Source organism: Hydra viridissima, unplaced genomic scaffold (genome assembly GCF_058129835.1).
Source record: "Hydra viridissima isolate aposymbiotic clone 2 unplaced genomic scaffold, HvirCarnegie_v1 scaffold_11, whole genome shotgun sequence".
In the NCBI taxonomy this organism is placed as follows: domain Eukaryota; kingdom Metazoa; phylum Cnidaria; class Hydrozoa; order Anthoathecata; family Hydridae; genus Hydra; species Hydra viridissima.
In genome coordinates, this window is record NW_028324310.1 from 14,295,488 (window position 1) to 14,316,603 (window position 21,116).

At 29.0% G+C, this 21,116-nt stretch overlaps 1 protein-coding gene across 3 annotated transcripts in view; it reads left to right on the forward strand.

Annotated features, from left to right (window-relative positions):
- Nucleotides 1-21,116, forward strand: part of LOC145180985 (uncharacterized) — an 85,840-nt gene that overhangs the window by 26,155 nt on the left and 38,569 nt on the right. For all 3 annotated transcript variants that reach the window (XR_016444874.1, XM_090066379.1, XM_090066380.1), the window contains exons 9-18: nt 449-713; nt 955-1,212; nt 1,361-1,523; nt 7,443-7,573; nt 10,464-10,699; nt 14,295-15,246; nt 15,780-16,072; nt 16,293-16,454; nt 16,678-20,558; nt 20,687-20,826. Coding sequence is in view for 2 of the 3 variants with exons in the window: in XM_090066379.1 (XP_089922505.1) it covers nt 449-713; nt 955-1,212; nt 1,361-1,523; nt 7,443-7,573; nt 10,464-10,699; nt 14,295-15,246; nt 15,780-16,072; nt 16,293-16,454; nt 16,678-20,558; nt 20,687-20,826 (6,481 nt within the window). In the remaining variant the exon portion in view is untranslated. The remainder of the gene's footprint in view (nt 1-448; nt 714-954; nt 1,213-1,360; nt 1,524-7,442; nt 7,574-10,463; nt 10,700-14,294; nt 15,247-15,779; nt 16,073-16,292; nt 16,455-16,677; nt 20,559-20,686; nt 20,827-21,116) is intronic.

The following is a 21,116-nucleotide window of genomic DNA, read 5'->3' on the forward strand; positions in this document are numbered from 1 at the left end:
AGAATTAGCTATTGGCAGATGTTCTTTATCTCTCAAATTTATTCACTACCTAAATACTTCACCACAACAGCAATTTGCATCTAATTTCTTTGATAAAGAATAATCAAAGTGGACTCATTTAAGTCTCATAATATTTAAAAAATATGAAGTTACTGAGAACCCATCCAAATTTCTTAAGTATTTAAGAAAAGTGTATTTAATCCTTTAATGGTAAAAATCTTAAATAATATTTCGTCACGGCATTTGTAGTGCTATATTTTTGAATCATGGTAGTTTATGTTCCTCTTGTTTAATGGCTCTTGTTTTATGGTTAATAAAGATTTTTTTTACAAAAATAAATTTTAATGCATAACAGTTAGAACTTATTCCTGATTGATTGATTAGTTATTTTAAAAAATAAATTGTTATTTTATTGTCAATAGTACCTGATTTATCTTTTTTATTTTAGATAATGAAGCCTACTCATTCAGTATTATTTCAAATTTATAATTTCAATTATACATTAAAATATTCAAAGGACATTTTTTTGAGCAATGATTTTGAGATTACTAGCAACAATCAAACTATTGTAAAGACACCTAAAATTGATTTTGTTGAAAAAGAAACATACTTTTTAATATACAGCCATGGCATTGTAGTTGGGTTAAATGGTTTAAAACATGATTGTGGGTTAGAGTCTTTTGGCGTTTTTGGAAATTGGTCCTTCACTATTAGTAAGTTTTATACTCTCTTTATACATATATATTTTACACATATATTCTTTATACGTATATATACTTTTATATGCATATATAATTTTATACTTTGAGGGTATAAGAATGACCATTTCTATTCATTTTTTCTTCTCACAAGCTTCTTTTAAACTAGCATTTTTAATTAATAATGGGTAAATTTTTTAGTAAATTTAGCTTAGAATTGTTGCAATTAAAACTTTGAGTATTACAATTTTTATAGAGGATGTTACACCACCAAGTCTTTCCTTTGTATATGCCCCTCTTTTTACAAATGCGCAAGCTGAGTTACGTTGGGTTTACAATGAAATTGCCACATCAAGTTGTATTCTAAAAACCCCTGTCAGCACTTTCCAGGTAGATTGTGCTTCTAATGAATGGAATTCAAGTATTCTTGATGAAGGTAACTATACCTTATCAATCATTGGGATAGATCTTGCAAATAACTCAGCTTTATCTGTTACACATTCCTGGTTTGTTGGTAAGTTTCTACTGAATTATTCTTTTAAAAATATAAGCCATACTAAAACTCAATAAATCTCAGAAAAAATAAGGTAGAGTTAAAATTATATCTTTTTTTCTCCTTGTTTTGAATGTGGAGTAAGAAGGTTTACTATTTAAAATTTTAGACACAAGCCCCCCTGTAGTATCAGTTGTTAACCGTTTCCAGCTCTCCAATCGCAGAAATGAGAGTATAAAATTTTTCTGTGACACAATTTGCATAGTTTTTTGCAAACTCTTAGAAGAAAATCAAACTGTTACTCCAACTGAAAACTGTACTAATAATATAAGGTAATTTTTGCAATTAAACTATTTTTTTATTATTTCTGTTTTTATTGGCTGCTGCCATTAAACTGTTTTCTACCACCATATTACTTTCAGTAATTATTTTTAATAGCAAAAGAATTTTTATTTTGTAGAATGGTTAGTCCTTTGTACTTTTAAAATGCGTATTTTGATAAAATGTTGATAAAGTACACTGCTCAAAAAATTACGGGATATTATTTTTTGATCAGATATTTATAAATTTTATGCATGTTTTATACACAAAATAGTGTTTCTTATACAAAAAGGTTTTTTTATTTTAACTTTTATTATTTAAATTTATTTAATCTTAATTAAAAAATTTATTGTATTTTATTTAAATTTATTTGAGTAATTCATAAAATTTAAAAAATAGTGGCACAAAATGATACGCTTGATTCCATGGTCTGGAGAGTTATTAGTAAATTAGAAGCTGCACAAACATAACATGTTGTTGCTCAAATATGCTATATATCTCAAGCACAATTTATAAACTTAAATTACTTTCTGGAGACAAGAAATGTTCAACAAAAATAAGGTCAAGGTTGCATATCCTTACGAACCCTAAGAGACAATCTGTATATGTTAGTAGTTGCCAGAAGAAGTTGCAGATGCATATATGGAAAAACAATTGTTTGAGGAAGAAATTACTAAACAAATGGACTGGCCAGTTCACTAGACTTTAATCCAGTTGAGAATGCCTCAGATGCTTAAGGTAGGCTTATTGCTGCTCATGTTATGCCATCACAATTTCTTCAAGAGCTTAAAATTGCTCTTATAGAAGAGTTGGGAAACATTTAAAAATTTGATCATTTTTTTTGAAGTCCATTTATTCAAGATGTCTTGCTTTTCTATCTGATTAATGAAACAATATCCTATTAAAAAACAACATTAGTGTGTATTCTTGTTTAGATGAAGTGTATATTAAAAGCTGTAATTAATAGAATTTTATTAATATCTGAAAAAAAATATCCCCTGATATTTGATATGAGCAGAATAATTTTACAAAGAACCAAAAAGTAAGGTTTGAAGCAGAAAAAGTTGCTACAATTTGCTACAATCAACTAAGCAAATTTCTGAAACTTTTTAAACATGCTATTTCATTTGTTGAAATTTGATAGTTACTGCGCTCAATGAAGTGATTTTTCCATTTGGGTACAAAATTCAAAGTGGTTTCTAAAATGTTCAAATTTAAAATTTGATACGATACTCCATATAAGAATGGTTCACATGAAATAGTGTTACTTTGTTTTATAGTATTTTGTATTATCTTATTAAATAGTATTATTTTGTGTAAATATTGAAGAGGTGGGGTGGGGACCAGAATGAAATTTTCTGGTGAACCAAATAAAACTTTCCCTTCTACTTTTTTTTATGCTAAGTATTGTTTGATAAGGAAGGTTATTAATTATTTGCAGAGGTTTAAGTGGTGATAAGGATATTCAGTAAACCTTGCCAGCAAGGTTGTCCATGACAAGAATCCTTTGTTTTTTACACCAAAAACATTTTGACTAGATTGTTTGTATTGTAAAGCAGTGGATTGGTTCAATTGAATTAGATAGAAGTAATATTTAGTTGAGTATTAAATTTTTTCACCCATCAAACAGTTTTACTGACCTAATCATGATTGTTGTTAAGTTTCATACAAAAACTGTAATTGCACTGCACAAAAGCAGTTGTGCAAAGTAGGGGAAGTAATTGATATTACATAGTTTTCTTAAATTACACCCCTAGTCTAGACCACTTATAACCCTGATTGAATGAACAGTAGAAACCCTCTTGGGAAGTGATTCTACACTCTATACTGATAACCTTGGTACAAAAAATTAAATCTGGGATTGGCGTTTGAAAGAGAAAATTCAGTTTGAATATTTGGAGCAAGATTTATTCCATAAGTACTTAAAAGATGATAACTTTATACTTTTATATTAATCACTTTCATTTGTTTTTAAGTTTAACTTCAACAACTACTATTCTTTTTATCAACAAAGTATCATAATATAGTTAGGGAGATTTTTTATGATGACTTGGTATATAATTTTTTTAGCTTTAACCAAAAAATTTAATTGTAGAAAACAATTAAATGAATCAAAACTTTCCCCTTGAATTTGAATATACCCCTTTCTGTAAATGTATGGAAACATTAATGAGCTAGTTAATACACAAGACACTAAATTATCTATCCATTTTAAGCTCTTTCAAGAAGCTATATATGAAGCTTTTGATCATAGCTAATTCATTCTGTTCAAAATCCGGAACTTAGGAAGAAATCATGAGGAAAATGGAAAAGCTGTATAGTTCTTTTGTCTCAAAAAAGCATCATTTATTCTGATTGAATTGTTCAAGGAGAGAGCCCAACAGAAGTCAAAAGATTTTGATGATGCATTTGTCCCATCAGGCATTTGTAATACCTGCCACAATCTTCTCTTCAGATGTTAGCAAGGGGAAGTAAACCAGCCTGTCTTCCAGACTATTGTAGTGGTTGATATCCATAAGTGAGAGTATCCATAATGAGGTAGTTGAGTCTTGTTTCAGCAATAGTCTGGAGGAGAATTATGAAGTTCTCATTCAAAAATTTAAGGACAGCTGCCTCAGTTTTTTTTTTTGCAATAATTACGTTGAAAGTTCAAATAGTGTTTTACCATATTCAACATTTCATCAATTGCAAGAGGTACTCTCTTAGCATTTATAGTGAACAGGCAACTGAGGTCATAAACCATGTCTTTCATGAGAAATCGAAATGTTACAATCATGGATCATGCTCATTATGGATAATTTTTTAAAAGCCTGTTGATTACAATAGTAAGAGAGCTTAGGTCCCTTCAAGGAATCCTTAATTTTTTGGAAACACATTTTATCATTTCAATATTCAAAAGAAAATTATTTTTACATGTCAAGGACATACTCTTGAGAAAAGTAAAGTAAGAAAGTATCATATTTTAAGCTAATAAATTTAACTTTAGGACTTTAACTTCATAAGGTTTTAGATGTCTCTTATTAGATCACTGAGCAAGATGTAAGCTAAATATATGTAAATATATGTAAATAAATTTAACCCTTTAGTGCCCACCAGGGCTTAAAATTTTCAAAAAATTCCAAAAACTTCAAAAAGAAATTGTTTTAGGGCCTAGATTTTGAATTAAAAAATAAAATTTTAAAATTTCACTAACAAACCCAATTTTGTCATTGTAGCATATCTGCTACAATGGGAAAAAAATAAAAGCTTTCTTAAAAAAAAAAGATTTTGTATTTAAGTATATAAAGAAATATTAAAGAAATTTGAAAATTGAAACTTTGCTATTGATTTCATTTTACAAAGTCTCTTCTTATTAAATAAAAAACATGTAAAGCAATATATCTTATAAGACAGTTTACAATCATTTATACTGTAAATATAAACAAATTTTAAATGCTATTAATGGTAGTCATGATAACAATTTCTGTCTTTAATTAAGCATAACCAAACATTGCACTTTTTGCAACGAATATAAGAAAAACCAGTTTTGCATTTCTTACACCGCTGCCATTTGTCACTATGAGTTGGTAAGTGGTCAAATCCATCCAGACGGATATCTTTTGTAGGATTACTCTGAACAGCAGCAGCTCTTTTAGTTGGTATAGGTATTGGATCAAGAGATGCTCTTCCAGCTTTTCTTTTTACATTAGTTACCAAGCTAGAAGCTACTACAGCTTGAAAATTTTTTAGAGGCATGAATTTCTTACTGGGGCAAATAATTTTTAAGTCCCGACGATATAAAAACCAGGCATTTGATAACGCGATAAGAAAGGTGCCCATATATATACACCATCTATGGCATTTTAAATTTGGTTCGTAGAATAAGCACATCATATCCAGTTTGTCAACTCCACCCATATTTTTATTATAAAACTGGACTATGTATGGTTGCTTTACCATATTATATTTCCGGGTTTTTCTATCATAACGCCTTACTGAGTTGATTGGTTTAATACTAGCAAAAGATGAAATTAAAGTAACTGCCTTGTTATCTATCCAAGAAACAGCTATGTTATTAGATTTGATGTCAGTACGATTGTCAAACGATCCACGCCCTTGATTTTTCAATTCTTTTTCAAAAGTGAATGGGCATTATTTAAGGCGCTTAAGGCAAGCTGTTCCAACATACCATGTTCTACGCTTTTTTAGCTCATCTAGCAAAGGCAATGAAGAAAAGTAATTGTCAGCAAATATTTTAAAATTATGATTTTCTGGCAAAGTTGAGGTCATTTTAATTACAACAGATGCCCTGACACCATGAGGAGAAACTTCATCTTTCTTTTTTATTTCTTTTCCTTGATATAAATCAAAGTCATACAAATACCCGCTGACACCACATCTACCCCAAAGTTTGAACCCCCATTTATTGGGTTTTTTTGGAAGGTATTGCTTCAAAAATGACCTTCCTTTGAAGGCAACCATTATCTCATCAACTGATTGATTTTCCTCAGGAGAAACTTTTAAGAAGTTTTCTTGCAGTTTTTCCAACCAAGGTCTTAATTTCCGAGCCCTATCATTTTTCTTTACTTCATCTGTCACATTTGAATTGTCAACAAAGTGTAGATCGCGGAGGATAGAAAGAAATCTATTCCTTGATAATATTGAACTTACTCCATCATAATTCATGAAGGTTTCCCAATAAGATCTCGCAGATGGTAGTTTTACAAGACCCATACAGAAAAAAAAACCAATAAAAGACTCTATTTCATTCGATGTGACAGAAATGTTTGTACCTGATGACTGGCAACTATATAAACTAGATTGTTCAGCAATAATGTCTATAAGATTGTCAACATTTTAAAATATTTGTATGGAGTGGTAGTTTCATCCGGAATAGGTTTAATAGGTACCTCAATGGGCTTAAAAAGCCCATTGTAGCATATATGATACATTGTAGCATATATGATACATTGTAGCATAAATGATACATGTAAATTCAGATAGCATTTTGTGATAGTTTCAAAAAGAGAAAACTCTCTTAAATACTTCAAAAACTGTGTTATTAATTTACAATAAAATAAACAAATAAGCTTTAATATTCATAAAAAAACAGGAAAAAACTTTCTTTGAAAATACCTTGTCTGACAACAATCATCCGATTTTTAAAAAGGCGATTTTGATGTGTTTTTTAAGTCTTGATTATTCAATTATATTGACCTTGTTAAATCGGATCAACAAAAATATGTTGTAAATATGCTACAAAAGGTGTTTTTGAGATCACTGTGTTGACAGGATGGCCATAAAAGATTTCTGAAGTTATGTAGCAGATCTGCTACACGGGGCGCTAAAGGGTTAACTTTAGGGATTTAACTTCATAAGATTTTGCATAACCTTTATTTTAGTTAATTGTTGAAAATATTTTGTGTCTTTGTTGATTCTTTTGTTCTAGAATTTTTATATAACAGTTTCTCCTTTATTATAAAAAAAATTTTGAATGAAATTTTCTCTCTTGGACACCAATCCCAGATTTTAATTTTTGCACCTAGGTTATCAGTATAGAGTGTAAAATCATCCCTTAAGAGGATTTCTTCTGTTCATTCAATTAGGGTTATATGTGGTTATAAGGGGTGATTTATAGCTTTTATCTGACTCATTTTGACTGATTTTTGCTTTGTAAATATAGTTTAAGCAGTTTTTTTAATGATGTTATTTGAGGAACTTTTTAGTATGAACTGAACGCAAAATTTTAGTAGCAGAGAATTTTTCTTGGGCAGAGAAAACATAGTTAAAATTACAATTTTGTATTTGCTGCAAGAAAGCTACAAAAAACATTATTTGAAAACTTACTCCTTAAACTACATTTTGATCAATATGAGTCATAAATGTTTCTTTATAAGTTCTGCATATAAAATTAAAAGTTTTGCTCATTAATTTATGCTTCTGTTTTATAGCAATGGTATCTTTATCTTTAATGTCAGTAAGAAATATGTTTTAAAGAGTGGAAAGAATTACACTTTGGAAGTTAATGCAACAGATTTGTTAGGAAATATTGCTAAACCATGGAGATTTTTATGGCTTACAGGTAGGCCTACTGACAATAGTTCTTTCTCTTCTATGTACTTCCAGTTTTTATAGTTCTTTCTGAACTATAAAAACTGATTTTTATTTAGTTTTGAATAAAACTGTATCAGTTTTAAATTAATGCAACAATTTTGAAAGGGTATTGATCTTAAAGTTGATCAACTTTTATTTATTAATTTTATTGAACCAATAAAAAAATTTTTCCTTTTTTATTTTTGCCTCATCAGTTATTTAATATTTAACTATTAATATTTATCAAACTATTTTTGTTTAACTGAATTTTCCCTGAATTTTATCAGATTAAATATTAAATAAATTTTATGAGATTGTTGAGAGTATCTTTCTTTTTTTGTTGCTGAATATTTTTGTTGCTGTATTTTTTCACAGAAAAAAGGCTTATTGCACTAAGTTTTCAACATAATGAATACACTTCTAAAGTATCTTAGTCATACTGTACATTCCCCCCTATATTGAAAATCTTTTCATTGGAAAACAAAGTATTTTCCAATGAGAAATTCTTTGAAGACAAAATTCTTTGGTGAAGTTGCTACTGAGCCAGTTTGCAAAGCTCTTAAGCTTACTTATACGTTCTGGCTTAGGACTAAGCATTTTCTGACACTTTTCTGCTGATTGGTAAGAAAAGTCATATAATACAAGGTATTTTAAACATTTTGTACATATTGCAAATTATAGTTGCAACAGAATCATTACATCTCTTGCAACTATTTTTTGCAACCTAATTACCAAACCAGACTTTTCTTTTGTATTGAGGGTACAAGAGATTAACATCAAATTTCAATTTTTGTAGCTATTGCTAACTGTATATAAGCTGATATATTAGCAGTAAAGCATAAATCCAAAACAATGCATTAAGATGAGTTAGGACCCTTTTATTCTGACTTGAAGCCTAACATATACAGAATGCTTGAGATGATCATGTACAAAATGCTTCAGCTTTCCTTGCAATTTTCCTGGTTGAAAGCTTATTTTTGCTCCTTGATTAAACTTATTTCATGTTTCTTGTTGTTATACCAGATCAAACTCACTTGTATTGATGTTGCACAACATATTGACTTTGCCCAAAGCATAACTTCTAACCTTAATTGTTGGCAAGTTTGCTTCATGCAAAATCTTGCTACACGCAAAATCTTGCTACACACAAAATCTTGCTACACACAAAATCTTGCTACATTGCACAAATTTGACAGATTTTAATCAACTTTTCCCTGTTTTCCATCTTATACAATATCAAATTTCGAACTTCCATTTATTTTATTTTCATATTCAAAAACGTTGCATGATGGTCATAAAAGACAACTGTGACCTTACATATGCTATCAGGGCAAATAATTGCATACTTCAGTTGAAATATTGAGTTGTTCATTTTTCTCAGGCTGGTCAAAAGGCTTTGGGGATCATTTTTATTTTCCACCTGTTATAATGGTAATTATTGTAAAAATAAGATATGTAAAGTTGAAAAAACTTTGTATATCTTATTCATCGTGAAAATATCCATCGTGAAAATATCCATCTTGAAAATATCCATCTTGAAAACTACCTAAGCTGGAGTAGTGATAGGAATTTCAGCTTTAAGAAACTACTCAGTATAGAAGATGCTATAAAAAATGCCATTGACTAGATTTCCTTCTCACCAGCTTTTAGATTTGGAATCTCATCCAATAGGAGCAACATCTTAAAGAAATATAATTGGCCTTGAGTCTTGTATGGTGCACAGCACCTGGCTGAGTTTGTAATGGTTGTTAGGAGATAATGTCAAAGTTGTTAGTTCTTCCATTTCTAGATAATCAGTCTGCATCCATTTTAAATAACACTATTTTATAAAAGAGTTAACATTGATGAATTTGCTGTTAAAATTATCAAAAGGAAAAATATTGAAATTTGCTATTGAAAATAGTTTACCCATCCCTAAAATGTTTTGTGAGAAGTGTTTTCTTGCACTGCTCCTGCAACCAATTATCACTGATATAATTTACATCCAGTTGGTTCAGATCAATCATATCTTTGTTCATTGAGCTCCTGTAATTGCACTGTATGGAAGCAGTTGTGTAAAGTTGGGGAAGTAGTTGGCTTTATGTAGTTTCTTTACATTAATGGCTTTTAACTAAAAATCTTTCTGAACAAAAGTGTAAGCCGTTTTTTTAATAATGCTATTTGAGGGACTGTTGGAGTATAAATTGAACAAAAAATTTTTGTAGAGAGTTTTTTTTATGGCAAGATTAGATTTGTTATTACTAATTTGTGTTCGCTGCGAGAAAGCTACAGCTCCATACTACCTTCAGCTTTTAAAAGAGAGACTTGTGTCGCTCATTTGCATTGCTGTTTGGAAAGATATTCCAACAGTAGGCAATGTGTCTTTCATACCCATTTCCATATGCAAAGAGAAGTAGAGGTCTGTCAATTACAGTTGCAGCTTTATTCAAACTTGTTCCCAAAATTGAAGGCATTTCTGTTAAGTTCAGTTTCCAAAAGAGTTTTTAAAATGTTATCTTTTGTTTATTTTTTTTTTTTTTTTTTTTTTTGTTTTTAAAAAAAAGGTTTTTTTTCATAACAAAATGCACTTCATGTGAAAAAAAGATTTTTTTTTCACTTGAATGCACTTCATGTGAAAAAAAGATTTTAACTTCACTTGAAGAAACTTTCAGTTTGTTGAGTCTATTATATTATTGACTCAACAATTATTTTTTTAATTCTAAGTTAACATGGTTAAGTAGGTAAACAACCTATAAGCAGTTTATAACTGGTTGTTAATGTTACTCTATATAAGCAAATGCCAGGCTTAAGGTTTTGCATGTTACCATTTTTTTGCTATTACTATTTATGCTTATTTTATTTTTTTAGTTTTATTTCAACTTTATTTTTTTGTTTTACAGACTTTGATCCTCCAAACATCTCTGCTGTTAATGATGTCACAATAAGCTGCAATGATTATTTATTATTTGATAATAAGCCAATAGTAACTGATATGATAGATATCAATCCCTCATTAACATATACAGATATAAAAATTGGCAGCTGTAGTGTTTTAAGGACCTGGTCAGCAAAAGATGCAGCAGGAAATTTAGCAGAATCGAAGCAACTTATCAGTTTGATGGCAACAGCTATTCAGGTGAGTTAAAATCACATTCTTCATAATTCAATCAGCATATCTAGTAAAGATTATGCATTTTTAACACTGATACACAACTTCTAGTTAGTCATCTTTTAAATTTTTATAAATTAAAAAAAATTGTTAAGAAAATGTCAAAGTTAACAAGGTAAAAAACTATTTTTGTATAATTTTTAATATATTATAATAATGTATTATAATAGTATGTAATATATTATAATAATATATAATTTTGTATGTTACATATTTTTTGTATAAGTGTTTGCATATTGCATATTTTTTGTATATTTTTACAAGGTGGGGGGATGGTTGTCAAATATAACTTCAGGCATTTAAAAGATTGTTGCTTACATAACTGACTATGCTGATTACTCTGCTTTTGCACCCCATTTTTTAATTTCAGGCTATAATTCAAAGAGAATATTTAAATTTTTGATCAATAAGAAATACTTCAATTCAATGTTAGGAAGTAGAAAAAGTCTCATTAAAATATTTTATCAATTTTTTAAATACATACCGTTATAAAATGAAACAATAAAAAATATTTTTAGGACTTATTGATTCAGGTATTACTTTTTTCAACATATAATAACCAGCTACCTGTTTGGTACTTGATATCATGACCACTTGACATTGGTCATGATGTCAAGTATCCTGATAAAAACTAGAGTAATGATAGTCATTAACTCTGAAAGGGAGTACTTTTTATTGACTTGACTTTTTATTTTGAAATCATGTGTTAAACTAAAGTAAGCTTTTTGGATTTATTTAGTGTCTACTAAAGTTGCAAATTAATTGCATAAATTGTAGTAATTATTGCAGAAATAAAAAGTAAGTTTGGTTCCAAAAATGCTTCAAAATGAAGGACTGTTTTCATCAGATGCCACCATCTATGCTTCCTTGAGTATATGAATGTTTTAGTCTTGGTTGGACATCTGAGATAATTAAAAAATAATGCAATAGTTAGCGAATGCTCTAATGGAAATTATTATTTGCCAAACAAGTTCAACTAGAGCAACTTAAAAGCTTTACTCATTCTTTTTAGCATTACTAACCAACTCTTTGTAAGACACTTGGCAACAAAACACTTCATAACATCATAATATTTGCAAAAGAGCAATTGAAATTTTTTTGGGATTTAAATAATACTTCTAGTTGGGGATTCGTAATTAATAATGTAATTCAGTTTTCTTACCTGAATTTTCGTTGGGTAGTGGGTTATTTGGATTAAGGTCTGACTGTGGCATGTCACTTTTGCCTTCATACCTTTCTTTATTGTATGTGTCAATAATGTCAAGACTTTGTGAAGAGAGAAGACTTGATTAGTGAGCAAACATTTTTTTAGTGTTTTGCATTTTCACTTATAGCTGAGTGATTGGCCTCTAATTAGTTAATTTTGTTGTTTTGTCTAATTAGTCTTTGAATTCTTAAAAATTGAACAGTTTTGAAACCAAAGTTAAGGTATCAATTCTCTTCAAGTAATTCAGTATCTCAGTTGAGATTGGATAAGATATCTCCACTATGGGAGTTTGAACAGGATCAATCCTATCTAAGTTACATTACTTGGTGGTATTGCCTAGTAAAATTATATATGTAAACACACTTTTGAAAAAAGCTTTTGTTGTCTGTACTTCCTAATAATAAAACCTTTAGGGTATTAGATTATCATTTTTTGTCAGGTTCAGATAAAACTGATAGAGATCGATTGTTAAAAGCTATTAGCTGAGACATCAAGCCAAAATATGTATTGAAATATTCAAATGCCCAATGAAAATGATGCTGTTAAGTAATACTTAATTGGATAATCAGGGATTGACAAAATTGTTTTTGCTACTATCTGGTTCTGATACCCATTAATTGGGTCATTTTCTGTAGAATACATGTACACCTTATGAACTCCTAGTACATTACTAATCTTCGCATTTTATGTAAAATTCCATTGTGCTCTATAACTGTAAACTCTAAGTCATCTGAAACAGTTGATTAGAAAAGGTGATTTTGCAAGCTGCAATCTTCCTTTTTTTTTTTTTTGAATGCTCACTTCTACAGTTTCATCAATCAAAATGATCATCAAGCATGATTACTCTGAGTCATACTACTAGTTACAGAACAATTTAGATGTTTTGAAAAATCTAAATTAGACTTTGAAGAACTACTCAAAAAAAATGTAATTAATCACATTCTTCAATGCTAATATCTCTTTTTGCTATCATCTGGTTACAAAAATACATTTTACTAAAGTGCTATTTAATAATTCAAGCTTTAAAAGATGCACAAGTACAACTTGTTTGACTTAAATCAAGAGTTGAAAAACTAGACATTAAAGGAAAATGTTTTTGTTGTCATAGCTTAAATTTTTTTTTAAAATAAACCTACCAGGAATTTCATAGTTATTCTTAACTTCTGTAGCTAAACCCATTATCAATTTACTGCTGGACAGCATATTTATGTGTTTCGATGATTTGATTTGTATGCACAGCATTGTTTGATGGGTAATAAAATGTTCAACATACTAAATTTAAAATTATCAAATTATATATGGCAGACTGATTTGTAAGATTGCTACCAATTGATAATGAAAAATACATAAAAAAATACCAACCATTCAAGAAAAAATATAGATAAAAAAATTATCTATGCTAAAAAAGTGTTTAGCTACTTTGTTTATAAACTAAATGAGAGAAATCATGTGGTTGAACCATGATAAAAGGCATATCTAACTTTTTGAGACACAATATACCTTGATCATGGTTGAACCATGATCAAGGTATATTAGGTCTCAAAAAGTTAGCACTTGCAGACAATAGCTTTTGACAAGCATTTCCATTAAGAGAGGTTTTATTTTATCTCTTTGCCACATGTTGTAAAATTGCTGGCCATTTTATAGCATTTTGTAACCTAAAGAACCATGTCAGCCTTTTAAAGAATGCATGATTGACAAATTCTTGAACAAGGTACTGTATGCCTTAGGCCATCACTGATAGAAATTTTATCAGGTCATTTAATTTGCTAAATTCAAAAAAACTTTGAATAAATTTAGAGTTTAGCATGAAAGATTTATTTCCATAAAAAAGGTGTTTTCTTGACATTAGTGAAAATACTTTGCTGGTTTCCATTTATTGTTCTCTGAAAATCTCAAAGTTAGCATCTTTATTAGCAATCTCTAATTGTGTAAAAGAAGCTTGGATGAAGAAGTTGTAATAAAATCATTTTAAAAATATTTCATATCTAATGCATTTGATATTGTTATTTGGGAAGATGAAAATTATTCTATTTCCAACAATAGCAACAATAACAATGTAAATATTTGGGTTATTTATGACAATCAAATATCTTATTAGCAAATACAGGACCTTTTTTAGTTGTTTTTTTTTTTTTCACATTAAGTTTTAAATTTCAAATACAGATATGAAGAGATAGGTCAAAAAAATAGTATTTAATAAAACTTTAAAAACTTATCTTCAAGGACCATTTCTATGGCTCTGCTAGTGAAAATATTACGTAAAAAATTTTTACATCTAATTACTTTTTTTGTTTGTATGTTAAGTTCCGAAAAACACACCTCAACTTAAATATCTACTTTCTATTGCATTAGGTGAATTTACCTGAGAGTTTAGTTGTTCCATGTGGCCATGATTTTCAAAGTTCAAATAACATCAGTAAAATGGTTGACTATGGTTTGGTTGTTCATTCCTCCTGTTTTGCAGTTAAAAGTACTGTGCATGTTTCTCCTGAACCTGTTAGATGTGATTCTATAGTTATGGCTTTTTGGGAATTTTCAGACAGTTGTGGTCAAGAGACAAACTTCCAGCAAGTAGTTAAAGTTTTGCCTATGCAGTTGCCTTTTCAACCACAAAATGGAGTCATAAATGTAGACATAGGTTCTATTATCAGTTGGCCACCTTATCCCAATACTGACTATTACTTGCTGTTGTTGTGGAAATTTGGAGAACAAATAAAAGGCAATAAAAAACTTTATTCAAACTCTTATACTCTATCAGTTGATAACTTTCTTCCAAATACACAGTATTTATGGAGAATTGATTATGTGTTGCAATCTAGTATGAGTTTTAACAATCTTTCTATTGTATCTTCACCTACTTGGGGCTTCACAACAAAACCTTATGCAGACTTTAAGCTTGAGGCTATTATTGGACCCAGTGAAGTCTTTACTGGTCGCTATTTTGAAGTTTTATGGAAAGTGTCAAATGTGGGTTCTAACAGAAATTCTTTATATTACTGGTATGATAAGGTTTTTGTTTCAAAGAATAAAAATGCTATCAGTGGCCTTCTTACTAAAACTATTCAAAGAACTGGCTTTTTATTGCCTAAGGATTCTTATACAGGACAAATAAGAATTAGTGTACCTGAAGATATGATACTTGGAACATATTATATTATAGTTTTTGTTGATTATATGAACTATGGTAATGAGTTTCAAAGAGATAATAATCTTGGATACAGCTTACAGTCATTTGAAGTTAGACTTACCCCTCCTCCAGATTTGTATATCTCTTCAATAACAACTCCTCCAACAACATTCTCTGGTGAGTTTTATTATTTGTAAACTTTTTCAATAAATTTTTATGCTCATATTTTTTTACTTTTTTTTTTTAGCAATTTTTTCAAAATCAAATATCTTAATATTTGATGTTATTATTTACCGATTGTTAAAAGTTTTTTGTTTTTTTTTATCATTTAAGAAAAATGTTGAAAAGATTACCATTCAGTTATCATTTAGTTTTAATGATAAATCTAATGTTATTGGTTTTGTAGTGATAATTTCAAAGTAATTTTTCTTGAAATTGAATTTGTTTTACTTTTAGTAAATAAAGAGTATTTTTTATTAAAAATTTTAACTTCAAAAAAATTTTCTCTGGAAATAATAGTTCAGTGAAAAAAAAAAAAAAAAACATTTTTAAGACATTTAAAAAATTATTTAATTTATTAAAACTACAAGTATGTAAAATTTTATTCATCCAAACGTTTTTTGAAAAAACTAATTAATAATTTTATGAGCAATTTTTTCTGTGAATTAAGTTTGTTGTTTTTTTAAATAGTTTCAGGTTTCTTTTTACAGGTCAATCCATTGAAATAATATGGAAAGTTCAAAATCAAGGTTATGGGATTACATCTGTTTCAGAATGGTCAGATCAAATTTATTGGGTTTCTAATTCTTCTACAAACCTAAAGCCAACAACTCTTGCAACAGTTTTGCATTCTGGAGAACTGCAACCACTTGAATATTATTCTGTAAAGCAAGTTGTTGATGTGCCAAAGTATATATTTGGAAGCTATAAAATTATGCTTTATACAGATGTGTATAATAATGTGTTTGAGAATTATGCTGATGAAAACAACCAAAAGACTTCAGTGAGTATTCTTGTTTTTATTCAGAGAAATCTTTTTAAAATGATTTTTAGAACCTTTTTTAGTAGCCTATTTTTATTGTGAATCATTAATTCTACTAAATAAATATTTTGGATAATCGAATAACTATCTTTAATGGTGAGTTTCAAAAAATATTGAATGTAGAATTAAAAACATTTTTTTGTGATTTTAAATAATTCTTATTTTCAAATTCATTATGCAGGAAGTTATTAAAGTTATTTTGACACCACCTCCAGATTTATCAGTAAATGGTATTGAATTAACAAAAGATTTCTTGGTTAGTGGAGATACTTTAATAGTTAACTATACAGTCACAAACATAGGTGGTGGTGAAACAGATAAAAGTGGATGGCATGATAGAATTGCAAGTTGTTTTTTTTTTAATAGTTTTTTAAAAATTATTTTAAAATAGAAAAAAAGAAATACTCATTTTTTTAATTAGAAATATTTCTATTATTACTTTAAAATCATTCGCATTGATTTCAATTTAATATTATACTTTTAAATCTTTAAAGCATATTGTTCCAACTGACTTGTTCTAGATACTCATTTAACAAGTGCAGTTTTTTTTGTTTTTTTTTTTATAGGAAATTTATTCAGAAAATAAAAAAGATCAAGTTTACAGTACTTATTTATATGTATATACTGGTGTTATGAACCCTTATGAGGAATACTCAAGAGAAGTTTCATTCACAATACCATATACATTAGTATCTGGAGAATACCTTGTTATTGTGTCTACAGATGTTTTTAACAGTTTGTTTGAGTTTAACTCAAAAGATAATAACCAGCTAAAGAGAAAGTTTAATGTTACGCAGCAACTCCCTGACCTTGCTGTAACTCATTTTAACTTTGAATTAAATCCAGATTACATGAAGGGACAAACAAATTTAACACTTAAAAATGTTGTTGTTACTAATGTAGGTAAATCAGATTTAACAAAATCATTTATGGATGTTATTTACATCACAGAGAATTCACTTGATAATAAAAAAATAGTCCTTGCTAAACTCTGGCATAATACCATTTTAAAAGTTGAAAATTCTTATGTCATTGAATTGGAAATCCCCATTCCTAGGAAAGTTGTAGCTAATATGAAATTGATGTTTTATACTGATTTCTATAACAATGTATTAGAAATAGAAGAAAGTAATAATTTTTACACTTCAAATCTTATAAACATCCCCATATTTTATGATAACATCATAATACAAATTGTAAATTTGTTTAGCTCAAATGGATTGGATAACTATGTTAGCGAAGAGTTGTTCTCTGGTGACAAAGTAACAGTTACTTTGAATTACAAAAATCTAAATATCTACTCTACATCTGCAGAATATATTGATGATATTTATATTAAAAATCTTGAAAATAAGATTCTTTTAACAAAAGTATATAATAACATACTAACGGGCAGTTTGTCTGTAACAAAAGATATTCAAGTTTCCATTCCATCATGGTTTTATGGAGAAGCATTTATTATCATCGAGCATGATACACAAAAAACACTAAGCAGGAGTTCAGACAGTTACAGTGTAAGCAGATCAATTTTTATAAGTGTACCTCTTTCACCTGATTTAAAACCAAACCGAATATATGTTGAACTAAATGAAGGCTCTAGTTTGTTAAAAGTCTCATGGTCTGTTATTAATGTTGGCAACAGCATGAGGAATAAATTGGTATGGAAATGGAAGGATTATATATTATTATCACCAAACAATACAAATCCTTTTGCAAATGGGTGGATGCTGTTAAAATCCTATGATATCAGTTATAATCTACAAAATGGTCAAGAGTATTCTCAAATATCAGTGATTCCTATTGTAATTAAATCTTCTGGCTCCTATTTTGTATTTATTGTAACTGATGCTGAAAACAATATAAATGAAAAGGATGGAGAAAGTAATAATTATCTATCATTTCAAATAAAAGTTGTTGTAACTGAAAGCAATTTAAATGGTGTAGTTGTAACTAAAAGCAATATAACTGAGCAGGATAATTATTTTCCATACGTTCTTCCTGTCGTACCAGTCTCAGACCTTGTTTTATTTATAGAAAATGTGTCATCATATTCAGTTACTGCTGGTTTTAGATCTAACATTACATATAGTGTAAAAAACATTCTTCAACCTACTACAGTTTCATCATGGACAGATGAAGTATCTATTTCCGCTTTCATGAGTGAAAATTATATTCCAATTTTGGTTCATTCTCATGTTGGAGGTTTAGGTACAAACAAGAGTTACACATCAACTGTGTCTTTCACTTTCCCAGTTTTTCTTAAAAAAGGAGATTATGTAATCAAGGTTACTACTGATGTAAACAAAAGATGCAATGAAATAAACAGATATAATAATTTTATAATCTCAAACAAAATTGCTGTAAGTGAACCTGAACTTGTGGACCTTGTAATCTTTTCTTATGTTGAAAATTTAGCTGGTTATGGAGGACAGCCTCTATCATTATCCTATAATGTTTCTAATCTTGGTCCAGGCAATATTTTATCTTATTATTGGTTTGATTCTTTATACCTCAGTATTGATGCATTGTTAGATCCTTTTGATGTTAGATTGGTGACACAATATCAAAATCATATGATGCTAAAAAATTCTTCTTATACTGGTTTTTTTCAGTGCAATTTGCCTTTTAATTTGCTTGAAAAAAAATACTATTTGTTATTGAAAGTAGATAGTGGAGATGTAGTTCCTGACATCAATCAAATCAATAACATTGTAGCAATTTCTTTATCAATCATTGGAACTGAGTTTACATTAGATCTTGCTGTTTCAAATCTTACTGTTTCCAAAAGTATTGAGTATGGTAAAAAGTTGAGAGCTAATTGGGTTATTATTAATAATGGTACTGATAATGCTATTGGTTATAAATGTGATGTAGTATACTTATCAGAAGATACATTCTGGGATTCTGATGATACTGAGGTGGCTACATCTTGCTCATTCATTTCAATACAGACGCATAGTTTTTTAGAAGAAAGCATAATTGATTTTGTTCCTCTTGTCAAAAAAAGTAGCTTTTATTCAATTGTCAAGACACGAAGTAGTATTCTTGATTTCAACACCTCTAATAATGAGATAACTTCGCTGGAAACTTCTATGGTTTTACACGATGTGCTTAATATTTCAAAAGCTAAAAATATAACAATTTACAACGGAAAAGAATATGTTCTGTTGATTCCAGGGGTAGTTTCTGGACAAACTATAATTGTAACAGCAAAAAGTTATGATGAAAGAAGTAACATTGGTTTGTATGTCAAGTTTGGAAGACCTGCTACTTCTGGTGTTTTTGATGAGTTTCAAGGTGACCCTAAATCTGAGCAGAAGGTTGTGATCAAGAATGCAAAGAGAGGAGATTATTACTTACTTATTACTTACAGGTCTAAATCTGATAATTTAGCACCTAATCTAGTGAGTGTTGAAGCGAGACTTTCAAAACTTGAAATAGTTAGTGTTTTTCCAAATGTTTCTCCTGCATCATTATTGCCTGTTACATTTCAAATACAAGGTTCTTTGTTTCCTTCTGATTACGAATTAAGTTTTTACTGCATATCTGATGAGGAAAAAGTTGCTATCCCAATTAAATCATACAGGTTCAGTTCCACTCTTTTATATGCAACTGTGTCTTTTTTCAACTTCACCATTGGTAATAAAGTTGGAATACATTTAGTTGATTTAGTACTGTTAAAAGAACTAAAAACAGAATCAGTTATTGAGATAACAGATGTACCTAATGGTATTCTTAAAACACATGTTCATACTTCTGGTGTTGCTAGGTCTGGTGAAGAGGTAGAAATAACTATAAGCATCCATAATGATGGTGGAACAGATATTTTATCACCAATTTTTTATTTAGATGTACAAGGAGATGTTACTGTGAGGGTGAACAAAGAGAGTTTCCCCTTTGAAAATAATCAAAATCTCATTTTTATTCCTGCTCCAACTGGACCTGCAGGTATTTTAACACCTGGGTCTATTAATACATTGGATTTGTCAGTGTCTCAAAAAACAAGTAATGCTGCATCAGTTCCAATATCTTTTAGTCAAGTAATGATTGGAGAACAAAATCATCCTTATGTATTTAAAAAGAATGACTTCCGACCATTAAATTTTGACAATAGGCGCTGGAATCCTGTTTGGAATTTATTTATGAAAAAAGTTGGACTAAGTATGGTTACTTTCCATAAACGCATGTGCGAGACTTTAACCCACCTAAGCATTCTCAATCAAAATGTGATTTTTTTGGATCAACTAGTACAATTTGAATTAAACATGGCTGATGGATTATCTATGGGAAATCAGTTATACAGTACATTTGATATCAAAGCAAGCAGTGACAAGTTTCCTTTTTTAACAATTGAGCGATTTTTTTCACCACGACTATCTTTTCGGGATATTCCTGGTAAATTCAATGGTTATGGTCCATTTGGAAAAGGATGGATAAGCCCATTGTGGTGTGTGTTTTAATCGTAAATATGTAGTTTGTATTAATTATCTTCATTTAAGATTATTAAGTTCTCTTACTATATTTTTAAAGAGTACTTTTATTACCCTTTATATAAAATAGTTTTATGAAACTTAGGTCAATCAAAATAACCAATGTCACACTTTCATATATAATTTTGGAACGAGATTCTGATCACCATGTGTTTATTAATGGCAACAAATCTGATTTCATTTTCATTAATCCTGGTGGTATTGGAATCATTACTAATACCAAAGGTAAGAGTTGAACCTGTTATAGTATTTTTATTGCAATAGTTTGTGAATTTTATGGTTGAGCAATTAGTTTAAAGCAAAAAAGAAATCCTTCATATAAATTGGGTGTTCTGAAATATTAAAATTTTGATTTGCTCTGTAATAAGGCCTTGTTCCAAATTTTATTCACCCAATTTCAAAATTTAAGTAAAGAAATTCATTAACATTAAATTTTTTAATTGGGAGTTTTTGTTTATCTGTATAAATATTTCTCATTAAGGTTTTTATAAAACTTTTTGCTGAAAATGATTTTC